This window comes from Heterodontus francisci, chromosome 6, assembly GCF_036365525.1.
Source record: "Heterodontus francisci isolate sHetFra1 chromosome 6, sHetFra1.hap1, whole genome shotgun sequence".
Taxonomy (NCBI): domain Eukaryota; kingdom Metazoa; phylum Chordata; class Chondrichthyes; order Heterodontiformes; family Heterodontidae; genus Heterodontus; species Heterodontus francisci.
In genome coordinates this window covers 119,867,108-119,894,017 of record NC_090376.1, presented here as the reverse complement: position 1 = coordinate 119,894,017, position 26,910 = coordinate 119,867,108, and the positions used below count along the sequence as shown (strand labels likewise).

General features: G+C 43.5%; 2 protein-coding genes across 3 annotated transcripts in view; one reads left to right on the top strand and one right to left on the bottom strand.

Annotated features, from left to right (window-relative positions):
• The window catches only part of naa50 (N-alpha-acetyltransferase 50, NatE catalytic subunit), a 34,256-nt gene extending 27,138 nt beyond the window's left edge, over nt 1-7,118 (bottom strand). The window contains exon 1 of one of the 2 annotated variants that reach the window (XM_068032924.1): nt 6,937-7,118. In XM_068032924.1, the coding sequence (XP_067889025.1) occupies nt 6,937-6,944 (8 nt within the window). In that variant the 5' untranslated portion in view covers nt 6,945-7,118. The remainder of the gene's footprint in view (nt 1-6,936) is intronic. The other variant, XM_068032925.1, reaches the window with a different exon arrangement.
• A 751-nt stretch (nt 7,119-7,869) lies between these two features.
• The window catches only part of atp6v1ab (ATPase H+ transporting V1 subunit Ab), a 63,084-nt gene continuing 44,043 nt past the window's right edge, over nt 7,870-26,910 (top strand). Inside the window, exon 1 of the mRNA XM_068034193.1 lies at nt 7,870-7,943. The gene's annotated coding sequence lies outside the window, so the exon portion shown is untranslated. The remainder of the gene's footprint in view (nt 7,944-26,910) is intronic.

Below are 26,910 nucleotides of genomic sequence, written 5' to 3'. Positions count from 1 at the left end.
TCTTATCCACTCTATCTTGGCCCCTCGTATTTTATACACTTCAATTAAACTCTTCCTTCAGCCTCCTCTGCTCCAAGGAAAAATAACTGCAGCTTACTCAATTATTCCTCATAGCTAAAAATTTTCCAGTCTTGACATGTGTAGGAAAGATAAAGTTGGTCAGGCCCACTTCAAGTCATAGGATTCAACCTTAGAATAGCATTAGGCAGGGAAGTCAACAGTGACACCTGCACAGCAAAAATATTGGTGCAACTTTGGGATATACACTTTTACAAAATTCTCTTTCTTATATATTATGACATAGTTAATACTGAAGACTCCAATAAAATACAGGGCAACTTTTCTGGTCTTCATACTGCAAAAAGGATATAGTAACTACAGAAAATGCAAAAAAGATTTGTAAGGATAATACCAGACCTGGGGAGTTATAACTATCAGCAAAGACTGAATAGGCTGGGGCCCTTTTCTCTAGAAAAGGGAAGGCCTAGGGGGTGACCGAATAGAGGTCATTAAAATTATGAAAGGGTTTGATAGGGTTGATGTAGAGAAGATGTTTCCACTTGTTGGGGAGACCAAAACTAGGAACCAAATACAAGACAGTCAATAATAAATCCAATAAGGAATTCAGGAGAAACTTCTTTATCCACAGAGTGGTAAGAAGGTAGAACTTGCTGCCACATGGAGTGGTTGAGGTGAATAGTATAAGGGGAAGAAAGGTAAACGCGAGGGGGAAAGGAATAGGATATGTTGATGGGATTAGATGAAGTATGTGGAAGAGGGCTCATATGGAGCATAAACACGGGCAAGAACTGGTTGGGCCAAAGGGCCTGTTTCTGTGCTGTAAATTCCATGTAACTTCAAATTTAATTTTAAAAAGAAGTTGCACTCCTTCAGATACAAGTTCAGTGTACAGCCCTCTTTATTTCAAATTTCCCAACTGTGTAATTGATTCCATAATCCAGCTATTCCTATCTTGGCAACAGTCAGCTAGAGTTTCCAGGTTTGATAAGAGCCATGACAAATCAGTAAAGCACAATTTTGGAGGACATGTCCTTCAAAATTCGTCACCATCCTCCGCCTGCTTCATGATGTGCGCCGGGTAATCCTTAGCAACGGATCCATTACAGACCCCTTTGAGGTTAAGACAAGAATTAAACAAGGTTGTGTCATCACCCCAACTCTATTCTCGATCTTCCTAGCAGTTATGCTCTGACTAGAGACGAGCTCCCTGCTAGAGTGCAGCTTATTTATCGAACGGACAGTAAACTATTTAATCTCAGACGACTCCAATCAAAAACTAAAACCACCCCGACTTCAGTCATTGAGCTCCAATACACTGATGACGTTGCATTAAGTGCAGATTCAGAGAGTCGTTGACTTATTTACTGCGGCATATGAGAAGATGGGACTTACACTCAACATTCAGAAGACCAAAGTTCTCCATCAGCAAGCTCCAAATGCACACACACCAGCCCCATTGATTAGGATTCATGATGAGGGTCTGGAAAACATGGAACACTTCCGGTATCTTGGAAATTATCTTTCACAGAAGGCTGAATTGACGAAACAATCCAGCAGCACCTGAAATCTGCTGATGCAGCCTTTGGCCACCTGAGGAAGCAAGCACTTGCAGATCATAACATCAAAACTGAAACCAACATGCGATTGTGATCCGTAACTTACAGCATGCAGCTGAAACATGGACAACGTATAGGAAGCACCTCAAAGCACTCGAGTCATTTCATCAATGCTGCCTGCGGAAGATCCTACATATCAAGAGGGAGAACAGGCACACCAACCTCAGTTTCCTTTCGCAAGCAGGCACCAGAAGCATCGAGGCTATGATTATCCACCATCAGCTTTGCTGGGTTAGTCATATAGTTTGAATGTCAGATACCAGACTCCCAAAGCAGGTAGTCTTCTCCCAGCTCAATCAGGGCAGACACACCAGAGGAGGTCAAAAGAAGCACTTCAAGGATGTGCTGAAAGCCAACACTAAGAAAAGCAACATTGACATCAACTCCTGGGAGACCATTGCCCTGGACTGAACCAGATGGAAGCAGAGTCTGTGGGAAGGATCCCAGCTTTTTGAGACCCAACGACAACAAAATGAAGAGGAAAAGCGAGAGAGGCAGAAAGAACAAGCCATGACCCAAACTAATAATACACGACCAGGCATCCCATTCGACAACAAATGCCCCACATGCCATAAAGTCCGTAGATCCAAATTGGCCTCATCAGCCATATCTGGAGTCCTGGAACACAATCATCCTTGCCTGCGAGGGATAGCCAATAATAGTATAGCATACTACATACACCTGGACAAGAATTTATGTCAGTGGCACAGTGGCGCAGTGGTTAGCACCGCAGTCTCACAGCTCCAGCGACCCGGGTTCGATTCTGGGTCCTGCCTGTGTGGAGTTTGCAAGTTCTCCCTGTGTCTGCGTGGGTTTCCTCCGGGTGCTCCGGTTTCCTCCCACAGCCAAAAGACTTGCAGGTTGATAGGTGAATTGGCCATTATAAATTGCCACTAGTATAGGTAGGTGGTAGGGAAATATAGGGACAGGTGAGGATGTGGTAGAAATACGGGATTACTGTAGGATTAGTATAAATGGGTGGTTAATGGTCGGCACAGACTCGGTGGGCCGAAGGGCCTGTTTCAGTGCTGTATCTCTAAAAAAAAATATAAAGCTGCAGCCTGTTTGGGCAACTTGTAGGCAAAATGAGAGCCTGCTGTGACAATCAGGACAGATTGCATTTTTAAAAAATCAACAGAATGCTGGCACCAGAACTGCAATATTAATAATTCTCAGAACAAATTAAGGGGCACACAAAAAAATCCTATTTGGTTCTTTATCGCTGAACTATCTCCCTTGCTCCACAATATGCTGTATTAAATGTTGAACCAGTTTCATGAATTTCATTTGTGAAATAAAAGGCTGCAATCAGTAAAAGCAATCATAAAGCTGTCAGACTATTGCGAAAGAATCCAACTGGTTCACTAATATTCCTTGGAGAAGTAAATCTGCCATCCTTACTCGGTCTGGGTCTACACGCGACTCCAGTCCCACACCAGTGTGGTTGACTCTTAACTGTCCTCTGAAGTAGCTGATCAAAGGACTCAGTTGCATCCAGGGCAATGAAGGATGGACAATAAGTGTCAGCCTTGCCAGTGATGCTCTCATCCCGAGAATGAATATCTTAAAATAAATTCGTCACATCTGCAACTAAATAATGTCCTAAAGTGCCTCACACTGTGGTTCAACTCCACATGCAATGCAACTCCAGTACAGTTTGCCCAATCTCTTGGGCAGTTTTCAACTTAAGCAGAGGTTGATCCAAATATGATAAGTGAGGCGGTTCTGCTCACACTATCAGTACGTATGAAGTTTACCAAATGGGATCAGGGTTTTTTCTGGTCTGAAAGTTTAACTGCCATATTGATTCAACTTTACAAAAAGTAGAAACAGAAATAGTTGGAAATTCTCAACAGCATTCTTGGAGAAAGAGAAGCCAGTCAGTCAACATCTCAGGAGGAAGGGTCTTAGACCTGAAATGTCAGTCGACTTGACTTCTGTTTCTCCACAGATGCTACCTGACTATGACCCATACATTTACATTGCATTAACAGCACAGCAACATGCCTTTTGGTTCAACCAGTCCATGCCAGAATTTATCTCTCCACTCGAGTCTCCTCCCATTCTTCCTCATCTCACAACATAACCTACCATGCCCTTCTCACTCGTATTTATCTAATTTTCCCTTAAACGCATCTATGGTATTTGTCTCAAACACTCCATGTGGTAGAAAATTCCGTTCTCACCAGTCTCTAGGTAAAGAGATTTTTCCTGAATTCCGCATTGGATTTATTAGTGACTATCTTATATTTATATTTACCTTCCAGTCACACTTTGGGTAAATTTATTTACAATGCCTCAACTGTTCTTGGTACATTTCCACAAAAGGTCCCAAAGTGTTTCTAAACGGGCTAGCAATTGCTCCTCGTCAGATTTATCTTCGACTAGCTCAAGTTTCATGCATCTGAAATCTATAAAGTTGTATACCAGGTTTGATTACATTCGGCACTGTTTCCCAGGTCAGAGCAATGTGATACAGCCTGACAGTTCTACCATTTCTACTTCCTGAATAGCACCTCTGACACATACAAGAACTATGCCCAGAATGTCTTGTTCTCGTGTTCCTTGGTGACTGAGTCAGGATGTAGTTTTTGCTACACTATCCTAACCACTTGAGCACAATAGGCTGGCTAAATCAATCCTGCCTTCCCTTTCTTGCTTGCCCTACTAACCTCATCAATAAACTGAATTTTTCTTCTAAATTGGTCTTTCAAACTCAAACCATTCCTGCCTCTTACTCATTACACACATCGAACCAAACAGCTTCACATCTGGCTCAATTCCCTTTATTTCTCAGGTGTCCTTTAAATATAATCACCAATTGCCACACTGTCTCTACTTCAAACATTTTTTTTCCCCAAATGCTTCTACTGAGTTGGTCCAGGTAACACAATACTTCCTGTAATTAATGCCATACTCTTGGCCCTGTCCTGATCATTTCCAGTAACATCTCAATCCTCAGCCCATCCTGCCTTCCATTTGCTATTTTTCACTACATGTTCACTTTAGGAGGCGTTTGAAAACAGCAGTCAGGGATTTACATACTGTCTCTCAAGTATTTACAGTGCCTTTTGCAGTAAACAAACAATATCGCTCATTACCAAGAGGCAACTTGCTGTTAATAAATGGAAAGAACTTGAATTCAGACACCTTTAATATAGGAAAACATTCCAAGGCATTTCACAGGAGTGCAGACAAAAATTGACTCAGAGTCAAAGGAGGAGATATTAGGTCAGGCGACTAAACATTTAGTCAAAGATACATTTCAAGGCGCATCTTAAAGGAGGAGGGAGATACAGAGAGGGGAAGGGGTTGAGGGAGGGGAAGGGGTTGAGGGAGGGGAAGGGGTTGAGGGAGGGGAAGGGGTTGAGGGAGGGGAAGGGGTTGAGGGAGGGGAAGGGGTTGAGGGAGGGGATTCCAGAGCAGAGGGCCTTGGCAGCTGAAGGCACAGTCACCAATGGTAAGGAATGCACAAGCAGCCAAATTGGAGGAGTGCAGAAATCTCAGAGGGTTGTGAGTGTGAAGGAGGTTACAGAGATTTTTTTTTGTGGGGGGGGGTGGGGAGAAGAGGCAAGGCTGTAGAGAGATTTGAACACAGGGATGAGAATTTTTAAAATCACCATGTACTCTGGATTTCCCATTTTATATCGCACTCAGGATTTAATTACTCATTCTCATTTGTTTGGAAACACAAAACTCCAGTGGTCATGACTTAGGATATACACAAAATGATTGTTATAGATTACAATTTTCCACACTTTGTCAATTTTCTCTCCTAGAAACATTGCTTCCTACTGAGTTGTTTCATGGGTACACTCTGGTAACTTTGTCCAAACAACCACCCTCCACATTGTAAGTAAGCCAAGTTACTCCACTGTGGGGAGTACTGCAATCTCACTTTCCAGCAGGAATCACTAGACAGCAATCAGGAAGAGGAATCCCAGATGATTTTCCCCTCCCTGACCCAGTGGTGTTGCATCCACTGCAGCTCTTCGACAGCTACCCAAGGTAAGATCGATAAGCTTAATACAGGCCAGGAATCAAACCTAGAACCTTTTAATCCATATGGCCCAGTTACACATAGGTTTTAATTAACCGTGCTGTCACTGTAGCTTAAATTCATAAAAATTAAATGAACACATGACAGAACATTAAACATTATGCATCTTCTCCTCAAATTCAAATTATCAATAAACAATATAACTTCACTAATCCTGTAACTTCCCTTCCTTTTACGCCACAAAAAAAACAAATTAGAGAGTGGGTTCCAACATTGCTGAATAAACTTTGCATATTCTTTAATTTAATACAAATGACTAATTCAGGAAAATCATTCAAAAGAAAGAGACTTGCATTTATATAGCATCGTGCACGATCTCAGGACATCCCAAAGCAGTTTACAGCCAATGAAAGGTTTGCCTCAAATTGTATCACTGCTTCTATATAACTGCTGCCGCACAAAAAAAAATAAAAGCAGCAATATAAATAAATGACAGTAGTCTGACAAAACGTTTAAAGTATTTTGACAGTATTTTTGGGAAGTTTATAAAACATCAGCAAAAACTTGATTTAAAAAAAAAATTATTTGAACAGGTTTCTCTGCAAACTTCATTCACCGCCCTTCCAAATTTGTTAGTGGCTGACATTCCAACTTCTGTTCTAAATGGGGGTCATAAAGCCTTAAACCAGTCCTTAGGCTCCACACGGGACACACGCCAAATTAAAAAAAGACAAGAATAAAAAGTTTAGCGAATTTGTTTTCAGTGCCCACCTCCAACGGGCAGACTTTGGAAATGTTACAAACAATCAGAGGTAAAAAAGATTGCATTCCCAGATTGCATTATACAGAAAAAGGTAATTCACAGAAACACAGCAACCAACAAGCTTCCAATCTGTCAATGTGCAAATATATAAATAATAAATCATAAACTATAACAAGTGGTGGAGCCAATTATTGTGGGGGATTTAGTGACCCATCAGTGAAGTATTGTAATGGAAGGAGGATGGGGAGGGAATGTCCATGGGGAAGGTAGATGATTCTGCTCCGGAATAAGGCTGTGAGTGAGTGTGAGTACAACACCCAGAGTCAGAGTGGGTGGAATAGGTCTTCCTACACCAGGAGTGACACAGGGAGAGCGAGAGAGAGGCCGCGGGAGTCAGACTCCATCAACAACTTAACTAAAAAAAAAACTCTGACGGAACAACTCCCGCTGCTTCCCCGAGGCCGCTGAAGGGAGAGAGGATGGAATAAAGCCCCGACAGGCCAGGCCTCTCCCACTCGCTCGCCGGGAATACTCACCCCTTCATGTTAGACGGGCGCTTGTCCGTCTTCACCTGCTGACCGAGCGGTGGGGAGGAGGATGGAGGTAAATCGCCCAACTCTTCAGCCTCTAACACATGCCACTCGCCGCGCACGCTCCGCTCCGCGCCACCCACTCTTACCTCCGACCCCTGACCTCCTCCTCCCCGGGGACAGACGATCGGCCGGGGACCGAGTTTACCCGAACTGAGCCGAGTCTGCCCGAGTCTTCCCGAGCCGAGCCGAATCCACCCCGAGTTCAACCGAGTCAATCTGAGTCCATCCGAACCCAATTAATCCCCTCAGAAATAATCATTCACACCAAACAGCGTCGATTTGAACTTCTCCCCTGCTTTTTAAACTGCATGAAATATTTTTAAAGCCGCCTTCACACAGACTATTGAGACCAGCGGAAAGAACGACGCACACAGTCTGTGACCTTTTGACACTCCTCCGGCTTAACATTTTTTTATCCGTCTTCGCGTAGAAATCAAACTTCTACAATTCCCAAGAAACACCCATTAGGATCATATTTATGTTATTCCGTTGCATTATTTAAAAAAAATGATTTTCTTAAAAAAAATTGCGGCGTGAGATCAGGTGACTGGGACAGGATTTTAAAGATATTGTAATTAATCATGTGATAAATAAACGTGATCAACTTATGAAACAATTTTAAAACGGCGGTAATCAAATTTTAAATTAATTTGTATGTTTAAAAATATTTTTGGAATTGGAATTGATGACGAATGGTTGACTACTAGTGACGTCACTGCATCATTTTCTTTCCCCTGCACTTCAGAAAAGGCGAGGAATGTATTATTTTTAATTTATTTCCAATTTTTGGATTCTAATCGGCGCCAGAATTAATAATATTAAATGAAATATGAGTGAAATGGGTATTTTCTGTTACCCCACCCCCTCCAGGCTGGAGGTGTGCGCATGCGCCAGAGTCAGCTGACTGTCAGTGGACGGCAGGAGCTTGAGGGGAACAGCTGGTGAAGAAGGTAAGGAGTCGGCTGCCGGAGCCGAGCCGAGCCCCGGCAGCTCCCGCACCACACAACCACATACCCAGAGAACGGGTCCCTTATAAGCGCCCCGGAGGGAGAGGGGTGGGTGTGTGAGTGACGCTAGACTGCAGGCCGAACTTGGGGTTCTCACTGGCAACACAGCCTGGGCTGGCGGACAGGAGCCTGCTGATTCCTCCCCAGCCCCGGGGGCAGGTAATTTCCCCCCCCAGCCCGGGGCAGGTGATTTCCCCCCTTAACAGCTCCCGGGGATAGGTATTCGGTTTGTGGAGCTGCAGGAAATAAGACGGGAGGGTACCGAGGCGTTACTTCTCCCTGTCAGACTGGCTGGATTGCTCCCACTCAAACCCCTCCCCCGTTAACTCCAAGGTTGGATTGCACCCTTCCCTCCCCATATTCCTGCCTCCTCCCTCATAACCCTCAGGCTGGATTGCAGCCCTTCTTTCCCCCACTCCGAAGCAGGATTGCAGCCCCTTCCTCACTCCCTCCTCTTCGCCCACCTTTATGCCTGATTCCTCAACCCCCTTGTCACGATTGTAATCCCTCATCTCTTCTCCCTATCTCTCTTTTCTCCACTGCTCTATTTTCATTTCTCCCAGTCTGAGTACCTCCCCCGCTCTTCATCCTCTTTTGCAAATCTACAGTATGCCTCCCTACACAATGCTGGCCACATTACAACAAAAACAAGAAATGCTGGATTCACTCAGCAGGTCTGGCAGCATCTGTGGAAAGAGAAGCAGAGTTAACGTTTCGGGTCAGTGACCCTTCACTGACCCGAAACGTTAACTCTGCTTCTCTTTCCACAGATGCTGCCAGACCTGCTGAGTGAATCCAGCATTTCTTGTTTTTGTTTCAGATTTCCAGCATCCGCAGTATTTTGCTTTTATTTTAGTGGCCACATTACAAGTTCACTGCTTTCTCCCCACTGATCAGACTGCATTTTGCTTTAAGTCATCCTCAAACCATTTTCTCTCAGATTTTTTCACTCATTCACACTTACCCAGTCTTTCTTCTCTTGCCCCCCCCGCCCCCACCACATCAAAATAAAACACAATTTGGTCCATTTCTGTCATCTTTCCTCAGGTTGACATGCTACGCATTTGCATGTACTTGGTATGTGAATTGGCTGAAGGTCTGCTGTATCACTGCATGATGACATGAATCTCCAAAAAGAGTAGGGAGGGTGAGATGGAGGAGTTGAGTGGTGTCTTGCACCAGTAATGGGAAGTGAAACAGTAGTTTTACAAGTCATGAAGAAAAACATGAATGCATTGTGCAACTCCCTATTGTATATCTGATACTGAGAGAACTTTTAAATAGGAGGAATTTCATGCTGAAATGTCTTATAGTAAATGTACAAAGTGTTGCTGATGGTTTTCTCCTTTGAAACAGGAATAAAATATTCAGTTATGTGCAGCTTTTATTGTAATATGGTATTCTCATCAATGTATAATCCGAAATTGGTTTCTGCACGATGTCAATATTACTTGCTGATTGATTCTCTGTTTTATGTGCATTTGTGACTTCTTACAATTCGTGAGATTTATTTTTAAAATTGATCGTCAAACATAGAATGGAGATTCTCAATTAAAAATTTGTGTATGACTCTGCATATTTTTTATAAACCCTAAATGTGTAAAGCAGAATAAATGAAACATCAAATGAGGAAAAAGGGTAAAGTAGTCAAAGGCTTTTGAATACTGGCAGTGAGGCATCAAGTTCAAATATCCTCACCCTAATAATTTGTGTGTCTTTTCTGTGTAAACCTTTTCATGGAATTCTTAGAGAATTTTAGCTTTCCTGACATACTTCATCTCTCTTTCCTGGAGGACGTGATTAAGAGAAGAAAGATCTTGTGGCAGTGCAGAGTGTTCATGTTTTCCTCAAAGCTCCTAAGTGTACCTTTATAAAAATTGACATGCTGGAAACTGAACATTTTCTATAAAGTCTGAAGGTTCGTGGGCTGGGGTGGGCAGAAAACAATGTCTGTATTTAGAGAGTCTTGGAATTGACTTGTGTGCGTGAGACCAACTGTCTGTAATACTAGTGAAGCAGTTATTGTAGTAGGGTAGCCTGCATGAAGCCTGCAGCTAACTTCATAGTCACAGAGTTATACAGCACAGAAACAGGCCCTCCAGCCCATCGTGTCTGTGCCGGCCATCAAGCACCTAACTATTCTAATCCCATTTTCTAGCACTTAACCCGTAGCCTTGTATGCTATGGCATTTAAAGTGCTCATCTAAATACTTAAATGTTAGGTTCCTGCCTCTACCACCTCTTCAGGCAGTGTGTTCCAGATTCCAACCACCCTCTGGGTGAAAATTTCTTTCCTCAAATCCCCTCTAAACCTCCTGCCCCATACCTTAAATCTATGCCCCCTGCTTATTGACCCCTCCGCTAGGGGAAAAAGTTTCTTCCTATCTCACCTATCAATGCCCTTCATAATTTTGTATACCTCAGTCAGGTCCCCCTATTCGTTCAAAAGTGAAGGATAAAGAAAAATGAACAAAATAGTAAACAAAATAGGAATTCCTCCTGCAATCCTCATACTTGGCAACCATGATTTGAATCAGTATTTTAACAAGGCTGGAGTATTCATCTTTCATTTAGAGACCAATTGGCATATTTTAATTCTAAAATGAAAACCAGTATTTTGCAGTAAATTCTTCGAGTTTCAATTTTAACTGCCAGTACACTTTTTAAATGATCACGTTTCCTGGTATGTACTACACTAACTGCCATGTGCTAATATTCTTTGTATAATACATTTTCATCTTTGTATGCTTTGTGCGAGAGTTCATTCTCCCTAAACTTGAGGTATGTAAAGAATTAGATCTCCTCCTGCACATTGTTTTCCCTTAATACAAAAAGCCATAATTCTGGCGAGTTTGGAGTAATAATTAATCATAGAGACACTTTGTCCCATTTAGTAATGAGTGATTTAGTTAGCCTGAAGAGCAGCATGAATCTTGAGTTCAGTTCAAAAAGTCATTTTCTGTAGGGGAGGCAGTGGGGCTTTGTAAGGTATTGATCAGTTTCAAGAATCTCCTAGAAAATATACACACTGGAGTGCTAACTGAATTTCAAGACTTCACGTTTAAGTATGAAACTGAGGTATCAAGTTATAAGCTCCATTCTAGCTTGGGGCTTGCAATTTTACCTAGAAACACACAGCTTTTAGCTGACTGGTCCTCCAATGTAATGGGAAATAAAATGGTAGAAAGTTTAAGGCACAGAAAGAGGCCATTTGGCCTATCGTGTCTGTGCCGGCCAAACAACGATCCACCTGCTCTAATCCCGCCTTCCAGCATTTGGTCCGTGGCCCTGCAGCTTACGATACTTGAGGTGCATATCCAGACTCCTTTTGAATGAGTTGAGGGTCTCTGCCTCAACTACCCTTTCAGGCAGTGAGTTCCAGACCATCACCACTCTCTGGGTGAAAAAGTTTTTCTCATCTCCCCTCTAATTTTTCTACTAATCACTTTAAATCTGTGTCCCCTTGTCACTGACCTGTCTGCCAAGGTGAATAGACCCTTCACCTCCTCTCTAACCAGGCCCCTCAAAATTTTGTACATTTCAATCAGATCTCCCCTCAGCCTTCTCTGTTCCAAAGAGAACAACCCCAGCCTATCCAATCTTTCCTCATAGCTGCATTTTTCCAGTCCCGGCAACATCATTGTAAATCTCCTCTGTACCCTCTCTAGTGCACTCACATCCTTTCTGTAATGAGCTGACCAGAACTGCTCAACAGTACTCAAGTTGTGGCCTAACCAATGAGTTATACAATTCCAGCATAACCTTCCTGCTCTTATATTCTATACCTCGGCTAATAAAGGAAAGGACTCCATGTGCTTTCTTAACCACCTTATTGACATGTCTTGCTACCTTCAGGGATCTGTGGACATTCACTTCAAGGTCCCTTCATTCTTCTACACTTCAGTATTTTCCCATTAATCGTGTATTCCTTTGCCTTGCTTGACCTCCCCAAATGCATCACCTCACACTTCTCCAGGTTGAATTCCATTTACCATTTTTCTGCCCATCTGACCAGACCATCAATATCTTCTGCAGCCTACAGCTATCCCCCTCGCTATCTACCACATGGCCAGTCTTTGTGTCATCCGCAAACGTCTTGATCATGCGCCTACATTTACGTCCAAATCGTTAATATACACCACGAAAAGCAGGGGACCCAGTACTGAGCCCTGCAGAACGCCACTGGAAACAGACCTCCAGTCACTAAAACAGCCATCAACAATTACCCTTCGTTTCCTGCCACTGAAACAATTTTGTATCCACCTTGCTGCATTTCCCTGGATCCCATGGGATTTTATTTTCTTAACCAGTCTGCCATGTGGGACCTTGTTAAAAGCCTTGCAAAAATCCATGTGCACCACATCAACTGCACTATCCTCATCTATCTGCCTGGTTGCTACTGCAAAATAATTAGATCAAGTTGGTCAAGCAAGATCTTCCCTTAAATTCATGCTGACTATCCTTGATTAACCTGTGCCTTTCTAAGTGACAGCTTATCCTGTCTCTCAGAATAGATTCCAATAATTTGCCCGCTACTGCGGTTACACCGATTGGCCTGTAATTATTCGGTCTATCTTTCACTCCCTTTTTAAACAGAGGTACAACGTTAGCAGTTCTCCAGTCCTCCGTCACCACACCTATATCCAGTGAGGACTGGAAAATGAAGGTCAGACCCTCTGCTATTTCCTCTCTTGCTTCTGGTTCTGGTGATTTATCAACTTTTTAAGGATGCTAATCCCATTAATACTTCCTCTCTCCCTATGTTTATCACATCCAATACTTCACACTCTTCCTCCTTAACTACAATATCTGCATCGTTCCCCCTCTTTTGTGAAGACAGACACAAAGTATTCATTAAGGACCATACCAATATCTTCCATTCCTATACATGGGTTACCGTTTTGGTCTTTTTTGGGCCCTACTCTCTCCTTCGTTATCTTCTTACTCTTAATGTATTGATAAAACATCTTTGGGTTCACCTTGATTTTGCTTGCCAATATTCTTTCATGCCCTCTCTTTGCTTTCTTAATTTCCTTTTTGATTTCCCCCCTCCACTTTCTATACTCCTCTCGGCTTTCTGTAGTATTGAGTTCTCAGTGTCGGACATAAGCTTTCCTTTTCTGCCTTAACATACCCTGTAGGCTCCTTGACATCCAGGGGCCTCACCCTTTTTCTTTGTGGGAACATGGTTATCCTGAACCCCTTGAATCTCCCCTTTGAATGAAATAAGTATTGTCATGGCTGTAAAAACTGTTCCTTGGGATTTTTTTTGTTAACTGGGTAGAAAATTTGTGCTCAGTGAGTTGTTGGTTGGGAATGGAATGCTTGGTATCTAGTGTCAGCTTGGTGCTCTGCTGTTTAGGTATGACATGGCTCGGGTATATAACCTGGTGTGAGTTGAGGTGTATTGAATTAGTTTGGTGTTCTGAGGTCACAGAATATTGAAGCGTCATGTATCTTGGCAATTGCACTGGAACTTGGTGTCAATTTGTGACTTTTAGTTAATGTCATATTTGCCTGTTTATTGCTCTGACTCTGAGAACAGCTTCGATGCATGTTATGATTGTGCATTGGATAACGTGGGTGTTGAATGTTAGAGCACAACCAATACATTTGATCTGCAAACGAATATTTTAGATTGGATTTAAGTCAAGTGGTCAGTTGTCGTCGACTTGTCATTCAGTACTGATTATCTTGTGTTCTTCGCTGGCCAGCTACAGCCTACCTGTTTAAATACTTCAACAGTGTAAAAAGTGAAAATGTGTTCTTTGTTACAGTCTTCTGACATTGGGTAACAGGATGACATGGCTATTTTTTTCTCCTTGAGATTTCCGCCCCCTGCTGAACTATCAACTGCTTCAGGTTATGGAGGGTGCCTATTTGGTGGGATGTTTTATTTCAGGAATAAATGCAATTTTATGGGAGCATTATGGGATATTTTTCTTCCTTTTCCCCTCAATTTCTTCCGTGCCCCTCTCCTGAAACCATTAATGGGCTGTAGCACTGGAATGGCAGCCCAGATGTGAATTCAAATTGTGTACTTGTCCATAGATCACTGAAGGTAGCAGCACAAGTAGATAAGGTGGTTAGGGAGGGCATATGGGATACTTGCCTTTATTAGCAGAGGCATAGAACATAAGAGCAGGGAGGTTATGATGGTGCTGTATAAAACACTAGTTAGGCCATAGCTGGAGTACTGTGTACAGTTCTGGTCACCACACTATAGGAAGGATGTGCTTGCACTGGAGAGAATGCAGAGGAGATTCACCAGGATTTTATTTGACTTCAATAATTTCAGAGCATGACGGGCCCCCCATTTTACTGTTATTTTTTCTTTTTTATATTTTTGTGTTTATTTTATTTTACCTTTGTTCAGTTTGCCTACCCACTTTTTTTATGTTAGTACTTGTGGCTGTTCAGCTTTCAGTCCATTAACACCCTATCTGTACTAATGCTTTGTCTTTCAACACACCATTAATATATTTGCCTTTGCTGCATGACCTTCTGGTCGGTTATTCTCTGCGACCTAGTCCTATCTATACCTTCTCCTTCGTTATCTCTTGCCCCACCCCCGCTTTACTTGCTTAAAACCTTTCACATTTCTAATATCTGCTAGTTCTGAAGATGGGTCACTGACCTGAAACATTAACTTTGCTTCTCTCTCCACAGCTGCTGCTAGACCTGCTGAGTATTTCCAGCATTTCTTGTTTTTATTTCAGATTTCCAGCATCCACAGTATTTTGCTTTTATTCACCGGGATGTTGCCTGGACTGGAGCATTTCAGCTATAAAGAGAGACTGAAAAGGCTAGGGTTGTTTTCCTTAGAGCAGAGAAGGCTGAGGGGGGACCTGATTGAGGTATACAAAATTATGAGGGGCATTGATAGGTTAGATAGCAAGAAAATGTTTTCCTTAGCAGAGGGGTCAATAACCAGGGGGCATGGATTTAAGGTAAGGGGCAGGAGGTTTAGAGGGGATTTGAGGAAAAAAAATTTCACCCAGAGGGTGGTTGGAATCTGGAACGCACTGCCTGAAGAGGTGGTAGAGGCAGGCACACTCATAACATTTAAGAAGTATTTAGATGAGCACTTGAAACGCTACAGCATGCAACGCCATGGGTCAAGTGCTGGAAGATGGGATTAGAATAGTTAGTTGCTTGATGGCCAGCACAGACACAATGAGCCGATGGGCCTGTTTCTGTGCTACATAACTCTATGACTCTGACTCTACATCCAACTATGGCAAGTTACAAAACTGAACTTGTTGGCTGGGTACCAGAAAAGTGACTACCTGGATTGTTGTACAACCCCCAACTGGTTCATTTAATGTCCTTCAAGGAAGGGGATCTGCCACCTCAATTTGTCTGGCCTTCATGAGACTCCAATCCACGCCATGTGATTGACTCACTGTCCTCTAAAGTGGCTTCGCATGCTACTCAGTTGTAGAAACAATTCAGGATGACCCATCGCCACCTTAGGGAGTTTAGGAGTGTGAAATAAATGTTTCTAAATTTCAGAAACAAATTGTTAAATTATTTAGCTTTAAAATTTCCTTACTGAAGTCAGGTAGCCGTTTGCTTTGGCTGTCCTCTAGAACATAATCCGTGTGTCTGTTCATGTGAAGTTAGCCGGCATTGATGGGCTATTTGACTGTTGTTAGAGAGTACCAATTACAACCAAATCATTCCTATCATTGGCCAGTATCCACATGTGCACAGCCAGTGGGATCACTGGATAATGATCAGAAGCAAGAACTTTGCCTGTGCTTTTTTTGATTATCCCTTAACTTGTGATGTTGGCTAATTGTGCACTGACAGTTGTTCCAGCTGAGATGAAGTAACACCCCTGATCAGGAATCAGTCCTTAGACCTACCCAGTCATAGTGGCTTGGCAACTCACTAACTCAATCAGCCTATCTGGGGAGCTTTATTATTGCGCTCTTAAACATGTTATAGTGGAGTTTTCTCTGTGGGTGCAACCTAAAAGTTGCATCCGAAATTGTACCCATTTTGCAAATGTTGAAAATGCCCTAGTGTCCTCCCAACCTCATTAGAATGTGCCCAAACTTATAATGAGTTTAAATTGGCATATACCAGCTGAAATATTGGGAGCCCAAGGAAATGCCAAATCTACACCTGTATGTTTCTTCTTTGAGTCTTGAAAGTTTAGTTTCAACTTTTCTAACCATCGTTCATGTACATCAGGCACAACATGTGTAATAACCTGTAATTGGGATAGCATTTCAACTTTTAATGTGGCTTACATTTTGCCATAAAAATGCATTAAAAGAAACAGATAATACAGAGCAGATCTCAAATAATTGCATTTAAAGGATCAGACATATTTCTGCTTCATGCTCTATTTGGAAACTTGATCAGTGTTGAGAGACTCTCAAACCCAGTTGGAGGATGCTCGCATTTCAGAGTCTGGGATGTGACGTCCAGTTTTGTTGGTGGAAAATGGTTTGGACACAAAGTTTGATGGGAAGATTGAAATAAACGAGAAGATATGGGCATATTGTAGTTGATGCCAATGCAGTTACTGGCACAATTTCCCATTTTTTTCAAAGACATGTGTTTTGTTTGTGTCCTAATTTTGTGTGCATCTGGGCACACGTGTGGAGAAAACCCCAGGCTCTTCTATCTAGGTCAGTTCAGTTGCAGTAAAATGAAAATGTGTGGTACCTTAAATATTTGTTAGTTCAAAATAAAATTAGTAAAGGTATGCTGCAATTTTTTTCCCCATTCGTGCAATACGTACTTTGTAGAACATTTGATTTCATAAAAGGATTGGTAAAGTTTTTATCAACATAGTAACAGGAGTAGACTGTTTAGGCCTACCTTTTTCTCTTGAAACTTAAATAAGTTAATATCAAAATATTCTTGCCCTGTAATTGCATTGTCTAAATTTACTCTGTGCATCTATTGAGGCCTTCCATGGTTTAAAGAAAAGTTTAGGCAGATTTAGGTTTTGTTTCCAGCATAACTCTTTGAGCTATCAGTTTGAGACTGATGTGTGCGGGACTGATAGATCGGGATAGCTCTGCATCATTCTGGCTGGGCTAAGTAGGGCTTTCCTCACTTGTGCCCAAATACTGGTTAATTTGCACATGGAGATGCACTCTGCTGCATCCCAACCTCGCCACCATTTTCACTGGGCAGCTCGTCAGGAGAGTGATGGGGGAAATATTGTTTCTGCCATATGTGTGTGCTATGGTGAAGAGATGAAGACGAGGGACATGCTGATGCTCCCATAAGAACAAAATAGTGCGGATGCTGAAACTCTGAAATGAGAACAGAAAGGGCCAGAAATGATCAGCATGTCTGGCAGCATCTGTCTATAGAGAGTAAGAGTTAATGTTTCAGGTCTGTGACCCTTCATCTCTTTACACAGATGTTGTCAGACCTGCTGAGTATTTCTGGCACTTTCTGTTCTCATTGCTGATTCTCCCATTCGCAGTCTTGTAATGGGACGCAGGGACTGGCTGTTGGGTCTTGGTGACCAGTGATCAACGGAGGGGACCTTGGGTTAAAATGTCTGAATGTGCCTGTTGTAGTGACTTTCAGTGTGTTATCACCACAAGCCCCATTAATAAACCAGTATGAGTGCTGATACCATTGATCGGAAAATTTAGAAACTCATGGGACCCAAGAGGAAGTGGCAAGTTGGATCCAAAATTGGCTCAGTAGCAGTAGGCAAAGGGTAATGGTCAATGGCTGTTTTTGTGACAGTACAACGTTCCCTGCTTTTTGTGGTATTTATCAATGATTTAGACTTAAATGTAGAGAGCTTGATTTAATAAGTTTGTAGATGACACTGAAATTGGCCCCTGTGGTTGATAGTGAGGAAGAAAGCTGTAGGCAGCAAGAAGGTATCAATAGACTGATCAGATGGGCTGAGACGTGCCAAATGGAATTCAATCCAGAGAAGTGCAAGGTAATGCATTTGAGGAGGGCAAACAAAGCATGGGAATATGCAATAAAAGTCAGGATACTGGGAGGTGTAGAGGAACAGAGGGACCTTGAAGTGCGTATCCACAGATCCCTGAACGTAGCAGGACAGGTAGATAAGGGGGTCTATTTACTCAGCAAACAATCTAATTAAAGAATCTTTATGAAGTACAGCAAACTAAACTTGTGATCAAAACTACAGCCACATCTCCTGATTAAAAGCAGGACTATTTCTGTAGCAAAATGCAGTGAGTGGAGGATAGTTACATAATGCAAATAATGTGCATAAAATCAATTCCAGTCATTACAGCAGTATGCGCTCCAGGATTCATTGATTGGGGAATTCCCAAACACTGCATTCTGGCCGGGACTTGTGCTGTCACCGTACGCAGCCTTAATAACGTTTTAAGGGAAAACTTTTTGATCAGCCAGTTTACCAGCAACCTCATTCTCCCACTGAGATGGACACCTGAGCTCTGCCTTCGCAAGTTTTGGTGGCGGCCTTGCATCTTGCCTCCCATATGTAAAAGATGCTGAGGGTGTAAATGTGGTTGGGCTCAGAGGCAATTTTGGAAGAGAGGGGAAGGGATTGTGTTAGCACGAATGCTAGACCTCAGTTTGCATGAACCAGCTTGGCATCCATACTAGCTGTGTAATATGACTAGTCTATCAGTACATTTAGTTGGTTTCCTGTTTGAGGATAGGTGCTTTTAATTGTAGTTTACTCCGCAGATCAATAAGGTTCTTATACATTGAATATCAAGTATCACAGATTTATTAAGCTCGCAGTACATTTCTTTGGCCTCCTTATCTCGAGAGACAATGGGTAAGCGCCTGGAGGTGGTCAGTGGTGTGTGGAGCAGCGCCTGGAGTGGCTATAAAGGCCAATTCTAGAGTGACAGGCTCTTCCACAGGTGCTGCAGAAAAATTTGCTTGTCGGGGCTGTTACACAGTTGGCTCTCCCCTTGCGCTTCTGTCTTTTTACCTGCCAACTGCTAAGTCTCTTCGACTTGCCACACTTTAGCCCCGCCTTTATGGCTGCCCGCCAGCTCTGGCGAACGCTGGCAATTGACTCCCACGACTTGTGATCAATGTCACAGGACTTCATGTCGCGTTTGCAGACGTCTTTAAAGCGGAGACATGGACGGCCGGTGGGTCTGATACCAGTGGCGAGCTCGCTGTACAATGTGTCTTTGGGGATCCTGCCATCTTCCATGCGGCTCACATGGCCAAGCCATCTCAAGTGCCGCTGACTCAGTAGGGTATATAAGCTGGGGATGTTGGCCACCTCGAGGACTTCTGTGTTGGAGATACGGTCCTGCCACCTGATGCCAAGTATTCTCCGGAGGCAGCAAAGATGGAATGAATTGAGACGTCGCTCTTGGTTGACATACGTTGTCCAGGCCTCACTGCCATAGAGCAAGGTACTGAGGACACAGGCCTGATACACTCGGACTTTTGTGTTCCGTGTCAGTGCGCCATTTTCCCACACTCTCTTGGCCAGTCTGGACATAGCAGTGGAAGCCTTTCCCATGCGCTTGTTGATTTCTGCATCTCGAGACAGGTTACAGGTGATAGTTGAGCCTAGGTAGGTGAACTCTTGAACCACTTCCAGAGCGTGGTCGCCGATATTGATGGATGGAGCATTTCTGACGTCCTGTCCCATGATGTTCGTTTTCTTGAGGCTGATGGTTAGGCCATATTCGTTGCAGGCAGCCGCAAACCTGTCGATGAGACTCTGCAGACATTCTTCAGTGTGAGATGTTAATGCAGCATCGTCAGCAAAGAGGAATTCCCTGATGAGGACTTTCTGTACTTTGGACTTATCTCTTAGACGAGCAAGGTTGAACAACCTGCCCCCTGATCTTGTGTGGAGGAAAATTCCTTCTTCTGAAGAATTGAACGCATGTGAGAGCAGCAGGGAGAAAAAAATCCCAAGAAGTGTGGGCGCGAGAACACAGCCCTGTTTCACACCACTCAGGATAGGAAAGGGGTCTGATGAGGTGCCACTATGTTGAATTGTGCCTTTCATATTGTCATGGAATGAGGAGATGATACTTAGTAGCTTTGGTGGACATCCAATCTTTTCTAGTAGTCTGAAGAGACCACATCTGCTGACGAGGTCTAAGGCTTTGGTGAGATCAATGAAAGCAATGTAGAGGGGCATCTGTTGTTTGCGGCATTTCTCCTGTATCTGACGAAGGGAGAACAGCATGTCAATGGTCGATCTCTCTGCATGAAAGCCACACTGTGCCTCAGGGTAGACACGCTTAGCCAGCTTCTGGAGCCTGTTTAAAGCGACTCGCGCAAAGACTTTCCCCACTATGCTGAGCTGGGAGATTCCACGGTAGTTGTTGCAGTCACCGCGGTCACCTTTGTTTTTATAGAGGGTGATGATATTGGCATCGCGCATGTCCTGAGGTACTGCCTCCTCGTCCCAGCACAGGCAAAGCAGTTCATGTAGTGCTGAGAGTATAGCAGGTTTGGCACTCTTGATTATTTCAGGGGTAATGCTGTCCTTCCCAGGGGCTTTTCCACTGGCTAGAGAATCAATGGCATCACTGAGTTCCGATTTTGTTGGCTGTACGTCCAGCTCATCCATGACTGGTAGAGGCTTGGCTGCATTGAGGGCGGTCTCAGTGACAACATTCTCCCTGGAGTACAGTTCTAGGTAGTGTTCAACCCAGCGGTCTATTTGCTTGCGTTGGTCAGTGATTATGTCCCCTGATTTAGATTTGAGGGGGGCGATCTTCTTGACTGTTGGCCCAAGAGCTCTCTTAATGCCATCATGCATTCCTCTGATGTTTCCGGTGTCTGAGGCCAGCTGAATATGACTGCATAGGCCAGGCATGCGCCATGGAGAGGTCACTCCATAGTTGCCTCACAGCGACTGACACCACTGACCACCTCTAGGCGCTTACCCATTGTCTCTCGAGACAAGGAGGCCAAAGAAGAAGAAAGAAGAAGAAGGTGTTGCCAGTAGTCATTTGTGCAGCGCCTGTACATTTACCAGTACATTTAACGGTACTTAAACATACTCTTAAAAGATGATATTTGCAATCAGACCTAATCGTTAATTGGGGGTTCAAATGTCCTGAGCGCTCTATCTTGAGCCATTATGAATCTAAATTCTCATGACAAACAACTAGTTTTTATACATTCCTCTTACTCTATGTATGCACAATTCTGTATTGCATAATTGTGTAAAAGTTAAAATACAGTTGTATAAAAGAATTCAATTGACATCCCTTTGGTTTTAACAAGTTATTTTTCCATAGACTGGTACTACTCTCCTACTTTATCATCTTGATAGTTTCGCATTTATTACATATTCTACCAGGTGAAAGTTTTAATTACTTAAGTCTGTCTTTGATTCAGTACAATTTTGTACCAGTCAACCCAGATGTTTTCCTTTGCCAACATTACTGCTTTTCTTGCACGCTATCGACTGCAGGATGCACTGGCATGTCTTTTAAATTAGATTTACTGTTGTGACTAAACTGACCAATGCTTTAAGGCCAGCCTAGGATCATTAACCCAGTGGTGACTTAATATTGACTTTAACTTTGCAAGTGCAGAGGAAAGGAGGGACCTTGGAGCACATGTGTACAGATCTTTTTAGAAGTCGTTAACAGACATCAGGATCATCAAATTAACCCTTTCCTTACACTCTTTGCAGTGCTTCTGTTTTGAAATTTCAGCAACCAAAGTTTGACTTTACCCTTCTGTTAATGGGAGATGGCCTTCAGTAAGGTAGCACCTGTTAATGAACAAGCTTTCTCAAGAGTTTCAATTTCCTGTTAGTGTTGCCATTTAGAAAAAGTTAGTCTCTGTTTAACAGTACATATCCTTATTGAAAATTCCAGTTTTCAACTAACTGTACTTGTAGCTGCAATATAAATATTTTTAATCTATTCAGTGTTTGCTTTGAGATTTTTTTAAACTAGGGGAAAATTTTAGGAACAGGAAATCATAATCCCACAAAATGTGTTGTAGTCCTAGTCGTCAGTATTTCAGGCTTTATAAATAGGGACATTAAGAAAGTGGTAAAGAATTTTTTACATATTTGTTAGGCCAAAGTTGGGATATTGTGTATAGTTTTGGTTGCCCCATTATTGAAGGGGCAGTAAAGCCATACAGTGCGTATAGCTTAGATCCAGGGTGATGCAAGGGAAGGGAAGCTGAGGAGATTCAAGTTAGATACAAGGAGATACATAAACTAGGCTTGTATTCCCTGGAATATAGAAGGTTAGGGGGTGATCTGATTGAAGCTTTTAGGAGTTTGAAAGGAATTGATAGGTTAAATAGAGAGAAACTTTTTCCTCAGAGGGAGTCTAGGACATAGGAACATAACCTTAAAATCAGTCAGGCCGTTCAGAAGAGAAATTGGGAAACTTCATCTAAAGGGTGGTACATGTGTGGAATGCTCTTCTATTGAAAGCTGTAGATACTAGCTTGCTTAATTTAAAATCTGAGACTGATAACTTCTTGATTGACAAGAATATTAAAGGATTTGGAGCCAAGCAGGGTAAATGGAGCTGGGCTACAGATCAACCATGATCTAACTGAATGGCGGAACAAGCTCGAGGAGCTGAGTGGCCTGCCCCTCTTCCTATTGGGTCTTTTTCTAAGGGAACAGAAAATAGGGCATTTAAGATTAGGGAAGATTTTGTTAGTGAACAGGGTAAAACTATTTTCTCTGTTTGAGGTGTCATCAGTTTAGAATCCTCAATGAGGGGAGAGGTTAGGAGAATTTTTAAAAAACGGTTATTGGAGTATGAAATGTTTTGCCATGGGAACAAATTGGGACAGAGACCGTTGCATGTTTTGAGAACATTTGGGTGAACATTTGAAGCAGAGAAAGATGCAGATTATGGGGAAGAGAGCAGGGCTGTGGGGATTACATTTGGATTGCTGTAGTCAGGAGCCAGCACAATTGACTAAATTACCTCTTGTGCTGTAACACTGTGTGGTTTTGATGTACTCAAAAATTCTACGTTCAGTAAATTATTTATACAGGCTAAAAGAAGGGTCAAATTTGGTATCAACTTGTTTATGTTGTGTGTAGTTTAATCTCTGGCGAAGGATGAGGTGAAGCTCCCTCTTCGTTGATTAACTTGACTGAATTTACGATCTTGGTAGACACGAATCACCCACTCTCATGACAGAAAACAATATTGTAGATAAATGAGGGGAGAAATGCAAAATCTGTATTAAAATACTGAGGCACTATTGTATTATAACCAAAACAATCCAGTTGACAGGTGGGTGCCATTATTGAAGCATTCTAATAAGTTGTTGAGTTTAGAACACCTCCTTTATTATTATAGGTAGTAGAAAGCAGAACCTCCTAGTTTTACAATAATAGTTAAATCAATTTAAAAGTGTTATCAATTTATCCGGTCTAAGCAACTGTAATCACCATGAAAAGAACGTGTGCAAATAAATGTGCTTTAAAAGGTCAATGGGCAAATCAGCATATCAACTACAGAGCCCTTGCCCTTATTTTCAAACATGTCTGCAGTCTCTCATTACTACCTGTGCAGTCTTTTCCAGCTATGTCTAGCCCGTGCTGCATGTTGAGAAAGTACCTTCTGTTCCTCTGACCCTGGAATGCAGCTTATCCCTCACTTTATCTTTCGAGTGTCATCTCCTACACATTAACATTCTGTCCAATTTCAAAACTAATCACTATGCTACCTCTCTTCCTTTCAGAAAAGGCATCATAAGATCTATTCAGCAGTGCGATCAGTTCAATGTAAAGGCCTGCTCAGGTCAGAAAAAAAAACTACCCGAACCCAACAGAAACACAAGTCCAACCCGGCCAGAGTCCCTCTATTTTTTCCCATGCCTGATCCGACCACTGGAATGTTTCTACCTATACCTATCTTCTGATTCAGAATCAGTTTATTTTTAAACAACCTTTCAAGTCCAATTAATACTGTGTGTGTCCAACCCGGACCCAACCCGAGCCTGAAAGCCGGAGCCAGAATGGCGACCCAACCCCGGCCCATGTCATCGAGTTCGGGTTGGGGAGCAGGCCTTTAGCTCAATCTCCCTTAATTTCTTCCCTTATCTGTTCCGTACCCTGATCTCTGTCCCTTGTTAAATCCTCAGCCATTCTATGTTAGGGGAGCTGTTTACATGGTTTTTATTCCTCAGCTATGGTGCTGTTAAATGTCTTATTGTTCAGTAGAATGAAGATTCAGAGCTGGTGATTTTTTTGGAGTTACAAATAAATTTCCTTGAAAAAGATTTTCACTCTGCAAAATGTGTATTAGTATTGCACAAGCCACTTTTTTTTATTTCCAAAATATACTTTATTCATAAAAATCTGTTTTAAAAAAAAAATGCATTGCTAAACAGTTCAAAACAGTACTCAGTCGAAAATACAAGGAGTTCACAGGAGATCAGTTTCCTTCAATACAGGAGTGAGTTGCCTCACAACCCTTCCATTTCATTTTACGTGCCATGTACATTTTGCAGCAAACCCATATTTGCTGGATACAACCCGAGGGATTTTCCATGGATCCAGCCCCTCAGATCACCTTGGTGGGGGGACCTTACACAGTGGTCTTTCCCCATTGAGCCTTTGCCATGGCTGTCCCAAGTTTTAGTACGTCCCACAGCACGTAGTCCTGGACCTTGGAATGTGCCAGTCTGCAACACTCCGTCGTGGACAACTCTTTGCGCCGGAAGACCAGCAAGTTTTGGGCAGACCAAAGAACATCTTTCACTGAATTGATAGTCCTCCAGCAGCAGTTGATGTTTATCTCAGTGTGTGTCCCTGGGAACAGCCCGTAGAGCACAGAGTCCTGTGTTACAAAGCTGCTTGGGATGAACTGCGACACAAACCACTGCATCTCTTTCCACACCTGCTTTGCAAAGTCACATTCCAGAAGTAGGTGGGCAACTGTCTCTTCCCCACCACAGCCACCTCAAGGGCATTGGGCGGAGGGGGTGAGACTCTGGGCGTGCAGGAAGGGGAGGGCTCTTCTCACCACCAGCCAAGCTACATCTTGGTGCTTGTTTGAAAGTTCTGGTGATGAGGCATTCTGCCAAACGACTTTGGCAGTCTGCTCGGGGAACCATCCGACAGGATCCACCGTCTCCTTTTCCCGTAGGGCCTTGAGGACATTCCGTGCAGACCACTGCCTGATGGATTGGTGGTCAGAGGTGTTTTTCCGCAGAAACTTTTCCGCAAAGGATAGGTGGTACGGCATGGTCCAACTGGATGGAGCATTCCGTGGCCATGTGACCAGGCCCATCCTTCGCAACACCGGGGACAGATAGAATCTCAGCACGTAGTGACATTTGGAGTTTGCGTACTGGGGGTCTACACACAGCTTGATGCAGCCACACACGAAGGTGGTCATCAGGATGAGGGTGACATTGGGTACATTTTTCCTGCCCTTATCCAGAGGTTTGAACATGGTGTCCCTCCGGACCCGGTCCATTTTGGGTCCCCAGATGAAGCGGAAAATGGCTCGTTTGACCGCCACGGCGCAGGAGTGGGGTATGGGCCAGACCTGTGCCACGTACAGCAACAACATGAGCGCCTCGCACCTGATGACTAGGTTCTTGTCCACAATGGAGAGAGATCGCTGCTCCCACATGCTCAGCTTGTGGTGTATCCTGGCTACTCGCTCCCTCCAGGTTTTGGTGCACGCCTCGGCCCTTCCGAACCATATCCCCAGCATCTTCAGGTAGTCTGACCTGACGGTGAAGGGGACAAAGGAGATCAGTCAGGCCAGTTCGAACTGGTCGAAGATGCCCATCAGTCTGCAAACTGACAGCGGATCCGAGCAGAAGATGGCGACGTCATCCATGTACAGGGCGGTTTTAACCCTAGTGCCTCCGCTGCCTGGGATAGTCACCCCTCTTATGCTCGCATCCTTCCTAATAGACTCAGCAAAGGGTTCAATACAGCAAACAAACAGGACAGGGGAGAGAGGTCAGCCCTGTCTGACTCCAGATTGGATCGGGAAACTTTCTGATTCCCACCCATTGATTGAGACTGCACTACTGATGTTTATGTAGAGCAATTTGATCCAATTGCAGATTCCCCCTCCAAACCCCATTTTGGAAAGCACGTCCATCATGTAGGTGTGCGATATCCAATCAAAAGCCTTCTCCTGGTCCAGGCTGATGAGGCAGGTGTCCACCCTCCTGTCCCCCCTGTACATAGGCGATGGTATCCCTGAGTAGAGCGAGACTATCAGAGATCTTCCTGCCGGGTACAGCGCAGGTCTGGTCAGGGTGAATCACCAACTCCAGAGCAGACTTGACTCGACTGGCGATGACTTTGGACAGAATCTTGTCAACATTAAGCAGTGAGATGGGCTGCCAATTTCTGATTTCTGCCCCCTCCCCCTTCCGCTTGTAGATGAGGGTGATGATGCCTTTCCTCATGGATTCTGACATGCTGCCGGCCAGAAGCATACTCTCATATACTTCCAGCAGGTCTGGGCCGACCCAGTCCCACAGGGCCGAATACAAATCAACCAGTAAGCCATCGCTTCCGGGAGTTTTATTTGTCTCGAAGGACTTGACGGCCTTTGTCAGCTCGTCCAGAGTTAGCGGCGGCCTGTCCCGTCTTTCCCTCATGCTGTCATCTAAGACCTCTGATAGATGACAGGAAGGAGTGGGAGGCTCTGCTGTCTGTGGGCTTCACGTCGTACAGCCCAGCATAAAAGGATTTGCTGATCCTTAGTATGTCGGACTGCGAAGACGTTACTGAGCCATCCTCTTCCTTCAGGCTGCTGATCACAGAGCTCACTCTGTGTACCTTTTGGAAGAAATAACCCGAGCACGTCTCATCCTGCTCAATGGAGCGGACTCTGGACCGGAAGATGATCTTGGAGGCCTCTGTGGCAAAGAGCGAGACCTGCTGGCTCTTCGCCTCATGGAGGTCCTCCTTGCCCTGGACCCCCATCGACTGCAGCCGGAGCAGGTTTTGCAG